Source organism: Musca domestica, unplaced genomic scaffold (assembly GCF_030504385.1).
Source record: "Musca domestica strain aabys unplaced genomic scaffold, Musca_domestica.polishedcontigs.V.1.1 56, whole genome shotgun sequence".
Lineage (NCBI taxonomy): Eukaryota > Metazoa > Arthropoda > Insecta > Diptera > Muscidae > Musca > Musca domestica.
In genome coordinates, this window is record NW_026712356.1 from 3,992,738 (window position 1) to 4,014,807 (window position 22,070).

General features: G+C 38.3%; 1 protein-coding gene across 1 annotated transcript; it reads left to right on the forward strand.

The window, feature by feature from the left end:
- Positions 1 to 2,183: 2,183 nt before the first annotated feature.
- Positions 2,184 to 3,762, forward strand: LOC131805452 (putative per-hexamer repeat protein 5). The gene is made up of 4 exons (XM_059128615.1): positions 2,184 to 2,283; positions 2,343 to 2,552; positions 3,074 to 3,289; positions 3,350 to 3,762. The coding sequence occupies exons 1-4, from the start codon at positions 2,184 to 2,186 to the stop codon at positions 3,760 to 3,762; spliced, it is 939 nt and encodes a 312-aa protein (XP_058984598.1).
- The last annotated feature ends 18,308 nt before the right edge of the window (positions 3,763 to 22,070 follow it).

Genomic DNA, 22,070 nt, shown 5'->3' on the forward strand with positions numbered 1-22,070 from the left:
CAAATCCTAATTGACTGTTTCTGTATCCCACTGAGATTTCAGGTAATTAATTGCCTGTCTCTCAAAATTTTCTCAATACCAATCTCATTAACCATTGAACAGTTCAAAAACTAAAAAACAGTTAACTCATTACTCAATACACAGTCAACAACAAAAAAAAACCAGTAAAGAAAGTCTTCAAGTCGGGCGGGCCGACTTTATGATACCCTACACCACTTTGCTAATTAAGTAGAGCTCCACATAACAATTAAAAGTTTTTATGGGAGAATTCATGCATTGATATATCATGTATTTGATATATTTCCCTGAATATCGTTGTTAAGGAGTGCATATTACGGTTGTGGGTAACAAATATAACAAATCGGATGAATAATATATATGGAAGCTATAGCTATATCTGAACCGATCTTCACTAAATTTGACATACTAGCTTCTAGACTCAATTCGGTCGTAAGTGCCAAATTCCATCCCATTTGGACAAATATTAGACGTTTGGTGCACAATAAATGGTAAATCGGACGAAGTGATATATGTGGGAGCTATATCCAAATCTGAACCGATCTCGATAAAATTTAGCAAAGGTATTTCTGAGCTGCATTTGATATATTTCCCCAAATATTGTTGTTACAGAGTGCATATTACGGCGGCGGTGGACAAAAATAACAAATCGGATGAAAAATATATATGGGAGCTATAGCTATATCTGAACCGATTTCGATCAAATTTGGCACACATATTTTCAGGCCTGATTTGGGTGTATATGCAAAATTCCATACAATTCGGGCTGATATTACACGTTTGGTGCACAATAAAATGCAAATCGGATGAAGATATATATGGAAGCTATATCTAAATTTTGACCGATTATCTCCAATTTCAATAGGGTTCGTCCTTGGGCCAAACAAAAGATCTTTGCAAAATTTCATCTGGATCGGGCAATAAATGCGACCTGTACTTTGTTTACAAAAATACATGGACAGACGGACGGACAGACGGACGGACGGACGGACGGACGGACGGACGGACATGCATAAATCGACTCAGAATGTAATTCTGTGCAGACCATCAAAAGGAACTATGGGTCTATCTCGTTTCCTTCTGCCTGTTACAAACAAATGCACAAAGACATAATACCCTGACCATCTTGTGGTGTAGGGTATAAAAATTGCAACTTTCATTTGGTCCACAATGTCCAGACGCACTTAACTTTTGGCCAAACTATCGGCAAAAAAAAAAAAAAACTGCAACTCTTCAAACCCACAGGGAAAAGTTAACAACATATCTTTCGATCCAACCCCCGAAAATGAGATGGACCGTTTTTTGTTGCTACTGTTGCAAAAATTATTAATTTAATATGTATCCGGTAGTTTACTTCCGCTTTGCAAGTACTTCTTCCCTCTCACCCTGCAGTACTTCCTATCCTTCACTCCTAGCGTTAATGGGAATGAAATACGTAATTACTTTGCCTGGGTTTGTTGTTATTCTTTTCGGTATTTCATTTTTTTTTTGTTCGCCGGCTAATTTGAAAGCACGATTGTTAGCCAGACGTTTTAGAGCTATGCGAAAAAATGGGGAAAAGTTTATGGCCAAAAGTTAGTTGAGCAACAACAGCAGCAGCATCGGGAACAACATCTACCACAGTCGGAAATTGACTGTCCAACTTGAAAAAAAAATTATTAGACTAGAAAAGGCAATCCCAAGATATGCTCGAAAAATTATATTTTATTTTTTTTTAACATTTCACTTCGCTGTTGTTATCAGCGGAGGCAAGGACAATAATTATGTTCTTCCTAATGGCAAAACTGTTGCAACATTTTCACGAGGGGGAATTATAAGTTATTTAAATAACTGGAAACCTATTGAAATAGGTTCGCAGTGGATAGATTAGCCAGTGAAACAGCTATGGAAATAGGTTCCCCCAGTGGCTCACCTATGAAATAGGTTCAACGGTGGCTCACCTATGGAAATAATAGAAACAGGTTTCCCAATGACTCACCTATGACAAAAGGTTGGCCAGTGGCTCACCGATGGGAATAGGCTGGCCAGTGACTCATCTATGGCAATAGGTTCCGCCAGTGGCTCATCTATGGCAATAAGTTCCGCTATGCTACGCTAAGTTCACCTATGGAAATAAGTTCCGCCAATAGCTCACCTATGGAAATAGGTTGCGCCAATGGCTCATCATGGAAATAGGTACCGCCAATGTCTCACCTATGGAAATAGGTTCCGCCAATGGCTCACCTATGGAAATTGGTTCCGCCAATGGCTCACCTATGGAAATAGGTTCGCCAATGGCTCACCTATAGAAATAGGTTCCGCCACTGGCTCACCTATAAAAATAGGTTCCGCCACTGGCTCACCTATGGAAATAGGTTTCACCAGTGACACACCTATAGAAAAAGGTTCCGCCAGTAGCTCACACATTGAAATAGGTTCCGCCACTGGCTCACCTGTGGAAATAGGTTCCGCCAATGGCTCACCTATGGAAATAGGTTCCGCCAATGGCTCACCTATGGAAATAGGTTCCGCCAATGGCTCACCTATGGAAATAGGTTCGCCAATTGCTGACTTGTAGAAATAGGTTCCGCCAGTTTCTCACACATTGAAATAGGTTCCCCAATGGCTCACCTATGGAAATAGGTTCGCCAATTGCTCACTTGTAGAAATAGGTTCCGCCAGTTTCTCACACATTGAAATAGGTTCCCCAATGGCTCACTTATGGAAATAGGTTCCCCAATGGCTCACTTATGGAAATAGGTTCGCCAATTGCTGACTTGTAGAAATAGGTTCCGCCAGTTTCTCACACATTGAAATAGGTTCCCCAATGGCTCACCTATGGAAATAGGTTCGCCAATTGCTCACTTGTAGAAATAGGTTCCGCCAGTTTCTCACACATTGAAATAGGTTCCCCAATGGCTCACTTATGGAAATAGGTTCCCCAATGGCTCACTTATGGAAATAGGTTCGCCAATTGCTGACTTGTAGAAATAGGTTCCGCCAGTTTCTCACACATTGAAATAGGTTCCCCAATGGCTCACCTATGGAAATAGGTTCGCCAATTGCTCACTTGTAGAAATAGGTTCCGCCAGTTTCTCACACATTGAAATAGGTTCCGCCACTGGCTCACCTATGGTAATAGGTTCCGCCACTGGCTCACCTATGGTAATAGGTTCCGCCACTGGCTCACCTATGGTAATAGGTTCCGCCACTGGCTCACCTATGGTAATAGGTTCCGCCACAGGCTCACCTATGGAAATAGGTTCCGCCACTGGCTCACCTATGGAAATAGGTTCCGCCACTGGCTCACCTATGGAAATAGGTTCCGCCACTGGCTCACCTATGGAAATAGGTTCCGCCACTGGCTCACCTATGGAAATAGGTTCCGCCACAGGCTCACCTATGGAAATAGGTTCCGCCACTGGCTCACCTATGGAAATAGGTTCCTCCACTGGCTCACCTATGGAAATAGGTTCCGCCACTGGCTCACCTATTGAAATAGGTTCCGCTACTGGCTCACCTATAGAAATAGGTTCCGCCACTGGCTCACCTATGGAAATAGGTTTCACCAGTGACACACCTATAGAAAAAGGTTCCGCCAGTAGCTCACACATTGAAAAAGGTTCCGCCAGTAGCTCACACATTGAAATAGGTTCCGCCACTGGCTCACCTATGGAAATAGGTTCCGCCAATGGCTCACCTATGGAAATAGGTTCCGCCAATGGCTCACTTATGGAAATAGGTTCGCCAATTGCTGACTTGTAGAAATAGGTTCCGCCAGTTTCTCACACATTGAAATAGGTTCCCCAATGGCTCACACATTGAAATAGGTTCCCCAATGGCTCACCTATGGAAATAAGTTCGCCAATTGCTCACTTGTAGAAATAGGTTCCGCCAGTTTCTCACACATTGAAATAGGTTCCCCAATGGCTCACTTATGGAAATAGGTTCCCCAATGGCTCACTTATGGAAATAGGTTCGCCAATTGCTCACTTGTAGAAATAGGTTCCGCCAGTTTCTCACACACTGAAATAGGTTCCCCAATGGCTCACCTATGGAAATAGGTTCGCCAATTGCTCACTTGTAGAAATAGGTTCCGCCAGTTTCTCACACATTGAAATAGGTTCCCCAATGGCTCACTTATGGAAATAGGTTCCCCAATGGCTCACTTATGGAAATAGGTTCGCCAATTGCTGACTTGTAGAAATAGGTTCCGCCAGTTTCTCACACATTGAAATAGGTTCCCCAATGGCTCACCTATGGAAATAGGTTCGCCAATTGCTCACTTGTAGAAATAGGTTCCGCCAGTTTCTCACACATTGAAATAGGTTCCCCAATGGCTCACTTATGGAAATAGGTTCCCCAATGGCTCACTTATGGAAATAGGTTCGCCAATTGCTGACTTGTAGAAATAGGTTCCGCCAGTTTCTCACACATTGAAATAGGTTCCCCAATGGCTCACCTATGGAAATAGGTTCGCCAATTGCTCACTTGTAGAAATAGGTTCCGCCAGTTTCTCACACATTGAAATAGGTTCCGCCACTGGCTCACCTATGGTAATAGGTTCCGCCACTGGCTCACCTATGGTAATAGGTTCCGCCACTGGCTCACCTATGGTAATAGGTTCCGCCACTGGCTCACCTATGGTAATAGGTTCCGCCACAGGCTCACCTATGGAAATAGGTTCCGCCACTGGCTCACCTATGGAAATAGGTTCCGCCACTGGCTCACCTATGGAAATAGGTTCCGCCACTGGCTCACCTATGGAAATAGGTTCCGCCACTGCCTCACCTATGGAAATAGGTTCCGCCACAGGCTCACCTATGGAAATAGGTTCCGCCACTGGCTCACCTATGGAAATAGGTTCCTCCACTGGCTCACCTATGGAAATAGGTTCCGCCACTGGCTCACCTATAGAAATAGGTTCCGCCACTGGCTCACCTATAGAAATAGGTTCCGCCACTGGCTCACCTATGGAAATAGGTTTCACCAGTGACACACCTATAGAAAAGGTTCCGCCAGTAGCTCACACATTGAAAAAGGTTCCGCCAGTAGCTCACACATTGAAATAGGTTCCGCCACTGGCTCACCTATGGAAATAGGTTCCGCCAATGGCTCACCTATGGAAATAGGTTCCGCCAATGGCTCACTTATGGAAATAGGTTCGCCAATTGCTGACTTGTAGAAATAGGTTCCGCCAGTTTCTCACACATTGAAATAGGTTCCCCAATGGCTCACACATTGAAATAGGTTCCCCAATGGCTCACCTATGGAAATAAGTTCGCCAATTGCTCACTTGTAGAAATAGGTTCCGCCAGTTTCTCACACATTGAAATAGGTTCCCCAATGGCTCACTTATGGAAATAGGTTCCCCAATGGCTCACTTATGGAAATAGGTTCGCCAATTGCTCACTTGTAGAAATAGGTTCCGCCAGTTTCTCACACACTGAAATAGGTTCCCCAATGGCTCACCTATGGAAATAATGGAAATAGGTTAGCCAGTGGCTCATCTTTGGCAGTAGGTTCCGCCAGTGGCTCACCTATGGGAATAGGTTGGCCACCTATGGAAATAGGTTCCCGAATGGCTCATCTTTGGAATAAGTTTCCGCCAGTGGCTTACGTATGGCAATAGGTTGCTCAATGGCTCACCTGTGGTAATAGGATCCCCAATGGCTCACCTATGGCAATAGATTCCCCAAAAGCTCACCTGTGACAAAAGGTTGAAATATTTTCCCCAACTGCGCCCCTATTGAAATCTGTTCCCCTATGGCTCACCTATGGAACTAGATTTCCCAATGGCTCACCTATGGAAATAGGTTCGCCAATTGCTCACTTGTAGAAATAGGTTCCGCCACATTGAAATAGGTTCCCCAATGGCTCACCTATGGAAATAGGTTCGCCAATTGCTCACTTGTAGAAATATGTTCCGCCAGTTTCTCACACATTGAAATAGGTTCCGCCACTGGCTCACCTATGGTAATAGGTTCCGCCACTGGCTCACCTATGGAAATAGGTTCCGCCACTGGCTCACCTATGGAAATAGGTTCCGCCACTGGCTCACCTATGGAAATAGGTTCCGCCACTGGCTCACCCATGGAAATAGGTTTAGATTAGATAATTTTTTATTCATCATCATTAAACCCCATATTTTCCCAAATTTCTTTCCTAATCTAGAGTTTCCAATTTTTGTAACATATTTTTGTTGTGTGTGGGGGTGTCCAAACAATTTTTCGCCTAAACTGATTAACGTTTAAACTCATTAAGATAACGTAATTTCCGTTTTTGTATTTTTTCCTTCTTCTTCTTCTTCAAGTGGTGGCTGTTAGAGTCTCAATTTGTTGCTGTAGTTGTTATTGTTTTACTGTGAAAATTCTAAAACACACAAATAGGGTTAACTGCCATGAAATTATGGCACTAATGTATTTCGGTGTTTTGTTGGTAACATCGGGAAAATCTCAGTTTTGCCATTTCCCAAGACAATATTGTTCGCGAGGATAAAGTAAATTTAAACTTTTGTTGTTATTTTTTTCTATTGGTGGTCCGGCTAAATTTAATTAGCCAACAACAACAATAACATGCTGTGATCTAAATGGTTGTGGTTTGTTCGGATTTCATTAGCGAGTGGTGGTGGTCGGGGCGAGAGCTTAACTGGGATTGTGGCAATTATGTTGCAATTTGAAGGAACAGGTCAAAACGTCGAAATAACTGAATTCATTAAAGCCATAATGAGAACAGCAAAGTTTAATGACACCACCCCCGCCTTGGTTTCGTGGATTTTGCAAGAAAACAATAACGGTCAACAAATGTCTAGCACAGCTTATTTCAAAACAATCTTTAGTTTGAAGACCAGGACGTCTGGCACATCACACCATTAACAGTTGGTAATAAAAGTCATGGTGAGTTTTCCTATTGTCAGTGTTAACTACCATCTTCACAATGGCAATGGTAATAAATGACAATTTTTGTACTTTTACAAAATGTTCTTTAATAATTTTTTAAGTCCTTTTAATTGTTTGTTCTTTGGTGTCATTATGAATGGTGATATGAGAAATTTAATGGTTGCGAATCCTTGGTCCATGGTCTCGTTTATTACCAAGAAATAAGGCAGCAATTAAAATCATGGCTATGGATGTTAATTGAAATTAAAGAGTTGTTTACAATTTGTAGTGGGTGTAGTGGGTGCTCTACAAGAAGGTTAATCCTGACGATTGGGAAAATCTAAATAATCTTTGATTTTTATGAATATACAGGGTAAGATAAAAAAACTGCAAAAAAGTCAAACGCAATAATTTTTACATTTTTTAAATTTTTAATTTAATTCGGAAATAGCATCAATTTATAGAATAAGCTTAGATTTGTTTGAATTGGTCACCTTTGGCACAAATTATGCCCTTCGAACGGCCAATAAAACCGTCACACCCTGCCCGAATATTGCTCTGCGGTATTTTGGTCCATTCCCGGCGAAGAGCTTTGGGACCTCTTTGGCAAGTAAAAACGATCATTTTGTTTGTTTACAAACTGCTGGACAACGAATGTTTTCTCATCGGAGAAAACCAAATTCGGCAGTTCACCACTTTCGGCCACGCGAAGCAACTCTTTAGCTCTTTTGAGTCTATTTTCTTTCTGTTGCGGTGTAAGTTCTTGCTCTTCTTGGAATTTCAATGGCTTTACCCCGAGCTCATTTTTCAATATTTGCCGAATGGAATATTGCGATATGTTCAGCTCACGAGCCATTTTTCGGCCACTGCGACGCGGGTTTCGATCAAGACTCTTCTTTAGTTTTCGAACCATTTCTGCTGATGTTGCTGTTTTCTTCCGTTCACTTCCTTGACGTCGGGCTACGCTACCAGTATCACGGTACCAAGCGATGGTACGAGACGCAAAGGATTTATTCGCATTTAAATGCTGTAGTGCTCTAATGATAGCCACTTGTGGTTTTCCAGCCAACTATAAAAAAATCACACTATCACGCTTGATTCCATCACGAATAATTTTTTTTCTGGAAAATTCTCACCCAAATTCTTTTGTCAGAGCTCTAATCGTGAACTGCTAGAACTTCAATCGAAAATAATAAAATAATCATTTTCAAGTACTCTCTGCGGTATAATGGTGGATTTCTAAGATATAAGTTGAAGGGCTTCGAAAAGTGTCATCCCGCATTTTAAGACTATTTATACCCTACACCACAAGGTTGTCAGGGTATTATGACTTTGTGCATTTGTTTGTAACAAAGGAAACGAGATAGACCCATAGTTCCTTTTGATGATCTGCATAGAATCAGATTCTGAGTCGATTTATGCATGTCCGTCCGTCCGTCTGTCCATGTATTTTTGTAAACAAAGTACAGTTCGCATTTATTGCCCTATCCAGATGATTTTTGCACAAATCATTTGTTTGGCCCAAGGAGAGATAATTGGAGATAATCGGTCAAAATTTAGATATAGCTCCCATATATATCTTCGTCCGATATGCCTTTTATTGTGCACCAAACGTGTAATATCAGTCCGAATATTATGGAATTTGGCACATACGATCAGATTGGAGCTGAAAATAAGTATGCCAAATTCGATCGAAATCTGTTCAGATATAGCTATAGCTCTCATATATATTGTTCATCCGATTTGTTACTTTTGTCCTCCGCAGCCCTAATATGCACTCTGTAACAACAATATTTGGAGAAATATATCAAATACAGATCAGAAATACATTTGCTAAATTGTATCGAGATTGGTTCAGATTTGGATATAGCTCCCATATATAACTTCGTCCGATTTACCTTTTATTGTGCACCAAACGTCTAATATTTGCCCAAATGGGATGAAATTTGACACATACGACCGAATTGAGTCTAGAAGGTAGTATGTCAAATTTGGTGAAGATCGGTTCAGATATAGCTATAGCTCCAATACATACTGTTCATCCGATTTGTTATATTTGTTACCCACAGCCGTAATGTGCACTCCGTAACAACGATATTCAGGGAAATATATCAAATACAGCTCAGAAATATCTTTACCAAATTATATCGAGATCGATTCCGATTTGGATATAGCTCCCATATATATTTTTATCCGATTTCAAATTAATTGTGCACCAAATGGGCGATACAAGTCCGAATTTAAAAGATACAAATGCTTCTGCCTATTTAATCCTTTGAACTTTAAATTATAATTCTAATCATAGCGTGTATGATTGAATTCTCCCATAATTGTTATGCGGAGCTGAATATTTTTGCTGCGAATAAATACTATCGTGCTAAATACTGTCGCTAAAATCATGAAAATACCGAATGTCGGGAGGTACCGTTATATGGGGCTATATGACAACTTGAACCGCCATGGCCCTTTTACGAACTTAACCTGCCTACTGGTAAACTATGCATGTATGCACAATTTTAGCCTTCTATCTCAATTCAATGCTTCTTTTGAACCTTGATATCTCCGTCAGTCACTAGAACATCACTAAGCTTTTTTTTATAAAAATATCCAATATTCTAAGTGATGAGAAGAAAATAAAAACGGCACATTTTGTGTGTGTTCTTAGAAATAAAGAAGAAACACCCCAATTTCATTATTAGTTTATTCTTATTCCGTTGCCCACTTAAGACGACCAACAGGTCACGTTTGTTAAACATATTTGTCCCATAATCACTAAATCCATGCTAATGGCGTTTGGGATGGTCAAAGATGACCTTAAATCTCCTATAAAATCTCACCATTTGACAATAAAAGACAATGAGAGGAGGGGTCTGAAAAAGGCAAATATGAAATAATTTTTATGTAAATTGGCTACAGGCGATTATTGTGGTAAAGAGGAATGAATAGAAATGGGCCACAGCCCGTAATAAATGCCTTCCATATGGACGGATGTTGTTAACAAAGCCATAAATTTTTAGTCCGTTTACTAGGGACATCATAAGTTTTATTACTTTAAAAGGATGTTCAACAAAAAAAGGTAGCAAAGCTATGGAAGGTAAGAGATTATTGAAAATTTTTATTGCTGAAATTAGGAACAATTTGATTTCTTTTTTAATATTATTTTACCACACAAAATGAAGGATTATTTTGCCATAACCATCATTAGGAAGTTTTTGAGTGGGAAGTTATTTTACTATCTAATAATGTGTTGAAATAATACCGTTAGGGCGAAGAAATGTTTTGGCTATCCCGGAAATAAAAGGAATTAAAGGAAGAGTTTTTTTTAAGGGAAAACAACGACATTTTGCACCATTCGAAATATAAAAATTTTTGTTAGCTTATAGGGGAATATATAATAAAAATATAATTGTAAATTTAAAAATAATTTTCAAATATGAATTTGAATTTTTTGTAATATTGGTCCTCAGTATACAAAATCAGAACTCTACGTCTTGCGGTCGAAATACTTGTCAACGTTACAGGTGGGAATGCACCACAGATTTGAATCCGTTCAGTATCAATACATTACTTTTTGCAAGATAGGCCTGCAAAGCGACTATTCAATTCTCACAACCCCAGAGCACGCGATTTTTACAATACCAAATCCTGATCGAAACCAAAAAAAAAAAAACAGTAAAGAAAGTCCTAAAGTCGGGCGGGGCCGATTTTATGATACCCTACACCACTTTGCTAATTTAGTTGAGCTCCACTTAATAATTAATAGTTTTTATGGGAGAATTCACGCTATGATTATAATTATAATTTAAAATTCAAAGGACTAAATATGCCGAAGCATTTGTATCTTTTAAATTCGGACTTGTACTGCCCATTTGGTGCGAAATTGATTTGAAATCGGATACAAATATATATGGGAACTATATCCAAATCTGAACCGATCTCGATAAAATTTGGCAAAGATATTTCTGAGCTGTATTTGATATATTTCCCTGAATATCGTTGTTACGGAGTGCGTATTACGGCTGTGGGTAACAAATACAATAAATCGGATAAACAATATATATGGGAGCTATAACTATATCTGAACCGATCTTCACCAAATTTGGCATACTACCTTCTAGACTAAATTCGTCGTATGTGCCAAATTCCATCCCATTTGGACAAATATTGGACGTTTGGTGCACAATAAATGGTAAATCGGACGAAGTTATATATGGGAGCTATATCCAAATCTGAACCGATCTCGATAAAATTTAGCAAAGGTATTTCTGAGCTGCATTTGATATATTACCCCAAATATTGTTGTTACAGAGCGCATATTACGGCTGCGGAGGACAAAAATAAAAAATCGGATGAACAATATATATGGGAGCTATAGCTATATCTGAACCGATTTCGATAAAATTTGGCATACTTATTTTCAGGCCTAATGTGGTTGTATGTGCAAAATTGCATACTATTCGGGCTGATATTACACGTTTGGTGCACAATAAAAGGCAAATCGGACGAAGATATATATGGGAGCTATATCTAAATTTTAAATTTAAATAGGGTTCGTCCTTGGGCCAAACAAATGTTGTTTGCAAAATTTCATCTCAATCGTAAAATAAATGCGACCTGCATTTTGTTCACAAGAATACATGGACAGCCGGACGGACAGACGGACTGACATGCATAAATCAACTCAGAAAGTGATTCTAAGCAGATCATCAAAAGGAACTATGGGTCTATCTCGTTTCCTTTTGCCTGTTACAAACAAATGCACAAAGACATAATACCCTGACCACCTTGTGGTGTAGGGTATTAAAAAAACGCCACAGTTTCATCTACCGGCTGAGTATATATTTATATTCTTCCAATCCCAATTCCGAAGGATCCATTTATATTTGATTGATACAAATCAAATAGAGTGTTAAGATATTTAATAGCGAATAATATGAAAATGTTTACCTTTTACAACAAACAAAGTCTTCAAAGTCTCTCGTTTAGAAGTTTACCGAGGAGGATATTTGCGAAACCTTTGCACAATGGACCCAAATCCAATTTTCCGTCCAAAATTATTTCAACGTCTCCATACGAAAAACGCTAGAAACCAAGAGTGATCTAAACATTAAATTTCGGAATTCCATCGCTATCCCTTCAGCCAATACCTAATTGCGTAACATTTAATACACATACCAAAACCTATCTACATCTCTCCCTCCGAAACAACAGGGATCCAAAATATGTACCATTTAGTACTTTTGGAACAATTATAGTACGTATTTGCAAAACCACCACCAAATTTCGGAATTCCAGCTATATCCTTTCAATATAGTTCCACTTAGTACTTTCGCACAATTATAGTACACGTTTTCAAAACCAAATGCATATTTGGACGACAGACATCAACAGTGTCATCTATAGCAAATTTCATTCATCCAACACCAAATCTAGCACTTTTAGTACAATTATAGTTCACATTTCCAAAACCACCTTAATATCTCAATACCAGATACCAACAGAGACCTCAATATGCAATTTCGGGATTCCGGCTCTAACCCTTCACCCAATATTCAATTTGGTACCACTTTGTAAATTTCGAACAATTATAGTATACATTTTCATTACCACCTCCATATATTAGGCACAGACACCAAGACAAGAGTGCTTTCCATATCAAATTTCAGGATTTCAACTTCCACTCTCAACAAATACCATATTTCCAAACCACCGCCAAATCTCAAATACAAATTCAATCAGCAATCCAAATTTATAATTCTATCTCTATCCTATCACAAAATATCAAATATAGTACTTTTCGTACATATTAAGTATACATTTCGAGAACCACATTCATTTCTCAAATCTAGGTACCAACATGGGCCTAAATGTAAAAATTCGAATTTTTAGGTCTATCCCTTAACGAAATACCCAAAACCTCGTCCACATCTCAATTCCAAATACCAAAAAAAAAAACCTCAATATCAAATCTGAGGATTCCAGCCCTATCCCTTCACCCAATACCAAATTTAGTACCATTTAATACTTTTCGTACAAATATAGGACGCAGTTCCAAACCACAGCCAAATCTCAGTATCTAAATATCAAATTTCAGAATTGTATCTCTATCCCTTCACCCAATATTATATATCTGGGCTCCACGCGATCAGCTTCGTCCTTTAAACTTAAACCAATTTGTTCCAAATTGAGTAACATTTAGTACAGTTCCCACACTGCATATATGAAACTTACTTTCCCACCTTGATTCTCATACCAAAAGTTCAAGTTAATAGCTTTATCCGTTCACATAATACACCACATAGTGGTAAGGGTATTATGTCTTTGTGCATTTGTTTGTAACATGGAGAAGGAAACGAGATAGACCCATAGTTACTTTTGAGAACCTTCATAGAATCACTTTCTGAGTCCGTCCGTCCGTCCGTCTGTCCATGTATTCTTGTGAACAAAATGCAGGTCGCATTTATTATCCGATTGAGATGAAATTTTCCAAACAATATTTTTTTGGCCCAAGGACGAACCCTATTGAAATTGGTGAGAATCGGATCAAATTTAGATATAGCTCCCATATATATCTTCATCCGATTTCGGGTTAAATGTGCACCAAATATCCACTATCAGTCCAAATTACCTGAATTTTGGCGCACCCAACCGAGTTCGGCCTAGAAGCAAGTATATCAAATTTGGAGAAAATCGGTGCAGATATAGCTATAGCTCCCATATATATCTTTCATCCGATTTGATCTTTAAGTCCCTCACATTCCTACTATGCACTCCACAACCGTGATATTTGGTACCAGGACAGAAATAGCTGTTTTAAATTTTATCGAAATCGGTTCAGATTTGGATATAGCTCCCATATATATCTTCATCCGATTTCGGGTTCATTGACCACCAAATGGCCAATATCAGCCCAAATGGCCCGAATTTTGGCACATGTGACCGAGATTAGCCTTAAACCAAATGTCCACTATCAGTCCAAATTACCTGAATTTTGGCACACCAAACCGAGTTCGGACTAGAAGCAAGTATATTAAATTTGGAGAAAATCGGTTCAGATATAGCTATAGCTCCCATATATATCTTTCATCCGATTTGGTGTTTAAGCCTCTCACATTCGTAATATGCACTCCACAAGAATGATATTTGGTACCAGATATAAGATACAGCCCAGAAATAGCTGTTTGTAATTTTATCGAAATCGGTTCAGATTTGGATATAGCTCCCATATATATCTTCATCCGATTTCGGGTTAATTGTGCACCAAATGGCCGATATAAGTCCAAATGGACTGAATTTTAGTACATCGGACCAAATTCAGCCTAGAAGCAAGTATATCAAATTTAGTGAAAATCGGTTCAGATATAGATATAGCAACCATATATATGTTTCATCCGATTTACAGTTTTAGTCCCATACATTCGTAATATTCACTCCACAACCGTGATATTTGGTACCTGGTATTAGATGGAGCACAGGAATAGCTGTTTTAAATTTTATCGGAATCGGTTCAGATTTGGATATAGCTCTCATATATATCTTCATCCGATTTCGGGTTAAATGTGCGCTAAATGGTCAATATCAGCCCAAATCACCAGTCTAGAAGCTAATACGTAAAATTTGGAGAAACCCGGTTCAGAGATAGCTATAGTTCGTAAAATGCACGATAGAATTAGATAGATTTTGATTTTGTACCAAATATCTCATAGAGCTCTGAAATGCCCTGTAAAAACCTTTTTACGAGAGCTCTACTAAATATGCATAGTGGTGTAGGGTATCATATAGTCGGCCCCGCCCGACTTTTGAGCTTTCCTTACTGGTTTAATTTCCAAAACCCCTTTGGTACATCTGCCCTGCCACTCTATCAGCGACTTTCATTCCAAATTTCAAAACTCCAGTACATTATATTTGCCTAATACTTAGTATTAAATTTTTAGTACTTTTCATACACTTTTAGCACGGATTTCTAAAAACTCAGCCTGGTCTCAAACCTACGTACCAAGGCTGGCCTTTTTTTTCAAATTCCAATGTGTTTATACCCTACACCACAAGGTGGTCAGGGTATTATGTCTTTGTGCATTTGTTTGTAACAGGCAAAAGGAAACGAGATAGACCCATAGTTCCTTTTGATGATCTGCATAGAATCACTTTCTGAGTTGATTTACGCATGTCAGTCCGTCTGTCCGTCCGTCCGTCTGTCCATGTATTCTTGTGAATAAAATGCAGGTCGCATTTATTATCCGATTGAGATGAAACTTTGCAAACAGCATTTGTTTGGCCCAAGGACGAACCCTATTGAAATTGGAGATAATCGGTAAAAATTTAGATATAGCTCCCATATATATCTTCGTCCGATTTGCCTTTTATTGTGCACCAAACGTGTAATATCAGCTCGAATAGTATGGAATTTTGCACATACAACCAAATTAGGTCTGAAAATAAGTATGCCAAATTTGATCGAAATCGGTTCAGATATAGCTATAGCTCCCATATATATTGTCCATCCGATTTGTTATTTTTGTCCTGCGCAGCCGTAATATGCACTCTGTAACAACAATATTTGGGGAAATATATCAAATGCAGCTCAGAAATACCTTTGCTAAATTTTTATCGAGATCGGTTCAGATTTGGATATAGCTCCCATATATAACTTCGTCCGATTTACACTTTATTGTGCACCAAACGTCTAATATTTGTCCAAATGGGATGGAATTTGGCACATACGACCGAATTGAGTCTAGCAGCTAGTATGTCAAATTTGGTGAAGATCGCTTCAGATATAGCTATAACTCCCATATATATTGTTCATCCGATTTGTTGTATTTGTTACCCACAGCCGTAATATGCACTCCGTAACAACGATATTCAGGGAAATATATCAAATACAGCTCAGAAATATCTTTGCCAAATTTTATCGAGGTCGGTTCAGATTTGGATATAGTTCCCATATATATTTTTATCCGATTTCAAATTAATTTCGCACCAAATGGGCAATACAAGTCCGAATTTAAAAGATACAAATGCTTCGGCATATTTAGTCCTTTGAATTTGAAATTATAATTATAATCATAGCGTGTATGATTGAATTCTCCCATAAAAAACTTTTAATTATTAAGTGGAGCTCAACTAAATTAGCAAAGTGGTGTAGGGTATCATTAAGTCGGCCTCGCCCGACTTTAAGATTTTTTTTACTGGTTTTATGTTGTTATTGTTACCCCAAACATAATTTCATCACCAGCATTAACTGCAAAATCAGTTCTTGGCCATGCTCATTGTTGACCAGACTGATAGACTTGAATGGACTTCATACTTCTCGTTACATGTAATGCTCACGTAATGCTTACCATGCAGATTATGATCCATCACGTACAGACACCAGCTTCCTAACGTCCTCATAACATATTTTATATTCCATTTGATTGCTCTATAAGAATACAAAACAATTGGATTTTAATTTATTTGGCTACTTAGATGCCATAAAAAGAAATCGCAGTTTTAACGATATTCACTTGACACTTTAGCATGATGTGGCAACTGAAATAAATAAAAAAAAAACAAATAGAAAAAGGACAATTAAATGACAATGAAAGATCCATTTCGAGGATTTATATTCGAAATACACTAAAGAATCTAATTTCAAATTTGTTTGCATGTAGTGAAATACGATAAGGTTTTTAGAAACCTATTAATTTTTTTCTTAGAATTCAAACTTTCAATATTGATACATAGTTTTATTTAAATTAAAAAATATTTAGTGAAAGTTAAAAATTGTGAATATGTATTAATAATTCTCAAAAGGGATGAACTTAGAAACAAATTTTTACCAAACATCACACATCTCACAAATACATCAAATGTTCAAAATTTTAAAAATATTAAAAGTTAAAATAAGTTAAAGTAATTACCATAATCTACCGAAATAAGATGTAGTGTGGTATTGACATTGAATAATGATGAAGTTGTAATGATAATTTTTAAGAAACTTTTTGCCTCACAAAAAAGTGTGGATATTGAAGAAAGCAAAAAATCGGTTAAAAATCTTAAGTATTATTTTGAAGAATCTCGGGGTTTTTAAGCAATATGCTTCAGATACTTCTGAGTAACTCGTTTGTTTTTCTTAAAAAGGGGCAGCAAATTGGAGACTTAAAATAACAATTTGAGGAACCTGGTCAAATATTGTGCATTGTTTAAATATTTTATATCTAAAAGGACCTTTGCAGCAAAAAAAAAAAAATTAAAGGCCTTCTGACCAAACATGTTGGATTTAAGAATATATTGATATTAATGTTAATAATATTTTGAAAGGCCTACATATACAATTTCAAGATTTTTTAAGTATTTTAAGGACATCTTAATAAAAACAAGTAAAAAACTGTAAGTTCGGCCGGGCCGAACTTTGAATACCCTCCACCATTTGGTACAAATTTGGCAATATTCAAAAAAATAAAATCCGTTAAAAATTCCGTTAAAATCATCAAAATACCGAATGTAGCCGTATATTAGGGTCTATACGACGACGTGGACCTGCAGTGGGAACTTTTGTCATAACCTTTTACAATATTCAAATGCGAAACTTGAAAAAAATCTGTTTATAATGTAGCTAAAATCATCAAAATATCGAATATAGGGAGGTACCATGGGGGCTATATGAAGACGCGGACTTGCACAGACAAATTTCTGTAATAGGCTGTAGTATTCGTTACGAACTTCAAATACTAAATTTGAAATAGTTGCGGTAAATAATGTCTCTAAAATCATCAAAATACAGAATATCGGGGGTACCGTTATATGGGGGCTATACGAAGACGTGGACCTGCACATACAATTTTCTGTCAAAGGCTGTAGTATTCATTACGAACTTTAAACACTAAATTTGAAATAGTTGCGGTAAATAATGTCGCTAAAATCATCAAAATACCGAATATCGAGTGGTGCCGTTATATGGGGGCTATAAGAAGAAGTGGACCATGGCCCGTTTTTATACCCTCCACCAAAAACGGTATGGAGGGTATATTAACTTTGTCATTCCGTTTGTAACTCATCGAAATAATCATTTTAGACCCAACAAAGTATATATATTCTTGATCAGCGTAAAATTCTAAGACGATTTAGCCCTGTCCGTCCGTCTATTCGTCTGTCCGTCTGTCCGTCTGTTGTAATCACGCTACAGTCTAAACGAATTAAGATAGGAAGCTAAAATTTTGCACAGATCTCTCTTTTGTCTGCAGGCAGGTCAAGATCGAAGATGGGCTATATCGGTCCACGATATCGTATAGCCCCCATATAACGGTACCCCCCGATATTCGATATTTTGATGATTTTACCCACATTTTTGAACGGAATTGTCTGAAAATCCACACAAGGAGTTCATTGTGGGTACTTTATACCTCAGCAGAGAGTTATCTATATAGGTCCACAATATCGTACAGCCCCCATATAACGGTACCCCCCGATATTCGGTATTTTGATGATTTTACCCACATTTTTGAACGGAATTGTCTGAAAATCCACACAAGGAGTTCCTTGTGGGTACTTTATACCTCAGCAGAGATTTATCTATATAGGTCCACAATATCGTATAGCCCCCATATAACGGTACCCCCCGATATTCGGTATTTTGATGATTTTACCCACATTTTTTGAACGGAATTATCTGAAAATCCACACAAGGAGTTCCTTGTGGGTACTTTATACCTCAGCAGAGATTTATCTATATAGGTCCACAATATCGTATAGCCCCCATATAACGGTACCCCCCGATATTCGGTATTTTGATGATTTTACCCACATTTTTTGAACGGAATTGTCTGAAAATCCACACAAGGAGTTCCTTGTGGGTACTTTATACCTCAGCAGAGATTTATCTATATAGTTCCACAATATCGTATAGCCCCCATATAACGGTACCCCCCTATATTCGGTATTTTGATAATTTTACCCACATTTTTCAACGGAATTGTCTGAAAATCCACACAAGGAGTTCCTTGTGGGTACTTTATACCTCGTCAGAGAATTATCTATATAGGTCCACGATATCGTATAGCCCCCATGTAACGGTAACCCCCGATATTCAGTATTTTGATGATTTTAGCCACATTTTTCAACGGAATTGTCTGAAAATCTACACAAGGAGTTCCTTGTGGGTACTTTATACCGCGGCAGAGAATTGTTTATATAGGTCCACAATATCGTATAGCCCCCATATAACGGTACCCCTCGATGTTCGGTATTTTGATGATTTTACCCACATTTTTGAACGGAATTGTCTGAAAATCCACACAAGGAGTTCCTTGTAGGTACTTTATACCTCGGCAGAGAATTATCTATATAGGTCCACAATATCGTATAGCCCCCATATAACGGTACCCCCACGGTATTCGGTATTTTCATGATTTTAGCCACATTTTTCAAACGGAATTGTCTGAAAATCCACAAAAGGAGTTCCCTGTGGGTACTTTATACCTCGGCAGAGAATTATTTATATAGGTCTACAATATCATATAGCCCCCATATAACGGTACCCCCTGATATTCGGTATTTTGAAGATTTTACCCACATTTTTGAACGGAATTTTCTGAAAATCCACACAAGGAGTTCCTTGTGGGTACTTTATACCTCGGCAGAGAATTATCTATATAGGTCCACAATATCGTATAGCCCCCATATAACGGTACCCCCCCGATATTCGGTATTTTGATGATTTTACCCACATTTTTCAACGGAATTGTCTGAAAATCCACACCAGAAGTTCCTTGTGGGTACTTTATACCTCGGCAGAGAATTATCTATATAGGTCCACAAAATCGTATAGCCCCCATATAACGGTACCCCCCCGGTATTCGGTATTTTCATGATTTTAGCCACATTTTTCAAACGGAATTGTCTGAAAATCCACAAAAGGAGTCCCTTATGGGCATTTTACCTCCTCAAAATGAAGTGTCTATGTAGGTCCACGATATCGTATATCCCCCATATAACTGTAACCTCCGATATTCGGTATTTTGATGATGTTAGCCACGCTTTTCGACGGAATTGTCTTAAAATCAACATAAGTAGTTCCTTGTGAGTACTTCACCCCCTGAGAGAGAATTGTCTATACAGGTCCACGATATCGTATATCCCCCATATAACGGTACCTCCCGATATTCGGTATTATATGATTTGACCCACATTTTTCATCGGAATTGTCTGAAAATCCACACAAGGAGTTCCTTGTCTTTATAGGTCCACAATATCGTATATCCCCCCATATATCGGCACCTTCCTATATTAGATATTTTAAAGATTTTAAAAGAATTTTTATTGGATTTTATTTTTTTGAAAATTTTCTAATTCGTTCCAAATGGTGGAGGGTATTCAAAGTTCTGCCCGGCCGAACTTACTGCTTTTTTACTTGTTTGTTTTATGTTGTAGTATCTATTACGACATAATACACATTTGAGTAAAATTTTAACAACCTACTTCAATTTTTTCGGAAGCTAGAGTGATTTCCACAGACGGACGGACATTGCTAAATCGACATAGAATTTTATGCTGATGAAGAATATATATATATATTTTGTGTGGTCTAAAATGCATTTTTCGAGGTGTTACAAGCAGAATGACAAAGTTAGTATACCCTCCATAATTGTGGCCTATATAACAACTAAAAAATCAGGAAAATTGAACCATTTCAACCCTAAATATTTTGCAATCATCTCCAAAAACAATAGGGCTCTATTCTGACCCTAACCACACCTCCATTTTCAATTTCGTGAGGATTGGGCCATAATTGCGACCTGATTACAGAATAACATGGATTACAAAATAACATGGACAGACGGACAAACGGACGGACATACATAGCTAGATCGACTCAGCTCGTCGAGATATGAGAGATACGAAAATTATTAAATAGTAATAAATTTGGTGTTGAGTGAAGTGAAGGAATATAGCTGAAAATTTGAAATTTGATATATACGTCACTGTTGGTGTTTGAGGTTAAGGTATGGAGGTTGTTTAGAAAATGTGTACAATAATTGTGAGAAAAGTCCTAAACTATATACTTACTGTTTGGTTCTGTGGTCAAGAGAAGGAGGTGTATTTTGAAAATGTACGCTATGAACGTACGAAAAGTGCAAAATGTCACAAATTCCCATTGGGATAGAGATGGGATTCATAAATTTGGTGACGAAGTTACTGTTGGTGTCTAGGGAGAAGAGAAAGTGTTGGAGATGTATAGTATAACTGTATAAAAAATATGGTATTAAATTTGGGATTGGGTCTTAGGATAGAGCTGGAATCGTGGAGGCCATTGTTGGTATATAGTTTTGAGAGAAGGAAGTGGATTAGGGAATGCGTACTCTTCTCCTTCTTAGAACCACATTAAAGTCAAAGAAAAAGTTATTGGTGATGGAATTCAAGCGTGAAAATGTGATTTTTTTTATATTTTTGCTGGAAATCCACAATTGGATTTCGTTAGAGCACTCCAGCATTTAAATGTGAATAAATCTTTTATGTCTCGTACCATCGCTCGTAAAGGAAGTGGATGGAAGAAAACAGCAACATCAGCAGAAATGGTTCGAAAACTAAAGAAGCGACTTGATCGAAACCCGTGTCGCAGTGGCCGAAAAATTGCTGGTGAGCTGAACATATCGCAATATTCCATTCGGCAAAAATTGAAAAAGTGGTGAACTGCCGAATTTGGTTTTTTTCGGATGAGAAAACATTCGTTGTCCAGAAACATTTGTAAACAAACAAAACGAACGTGTTTACTTGCCAAAGAGGGCAGCTGAAAATGTGCACCTTCGATTGACCATTAGAACTCAGGCGCCGGCCATGGTGATGTTGTGGGCCGCCATAGCAGTCGATGGTCGCTCTCCGCTCGTATTAATCGACCGTGGCATCAGAATAAGTGCCGAATATTATCACGAAATTATTATGGAAGGTGTATTAAAGACTTGGGCATGCAAACAGTTCGGCCGCAGACCTCGTACATTCCAACAGGACTCAGCACCATTGCACTCGGCACGCGCCACCCAAGATTGGTTACAAAATGAGGTTCCTCGCTTCATTTCCAGCGAACAATGGCCACCAAAATCTCCGGATACCAATCCATTGGACTATTGTGTCTGGAGTATTTTGGAAAGCAAGGTTGGCACTAAAAATACCAAAGTGCCGGGCAGCGTGTGACGGTTTCATTGGCCGTTTGAAGGCCAT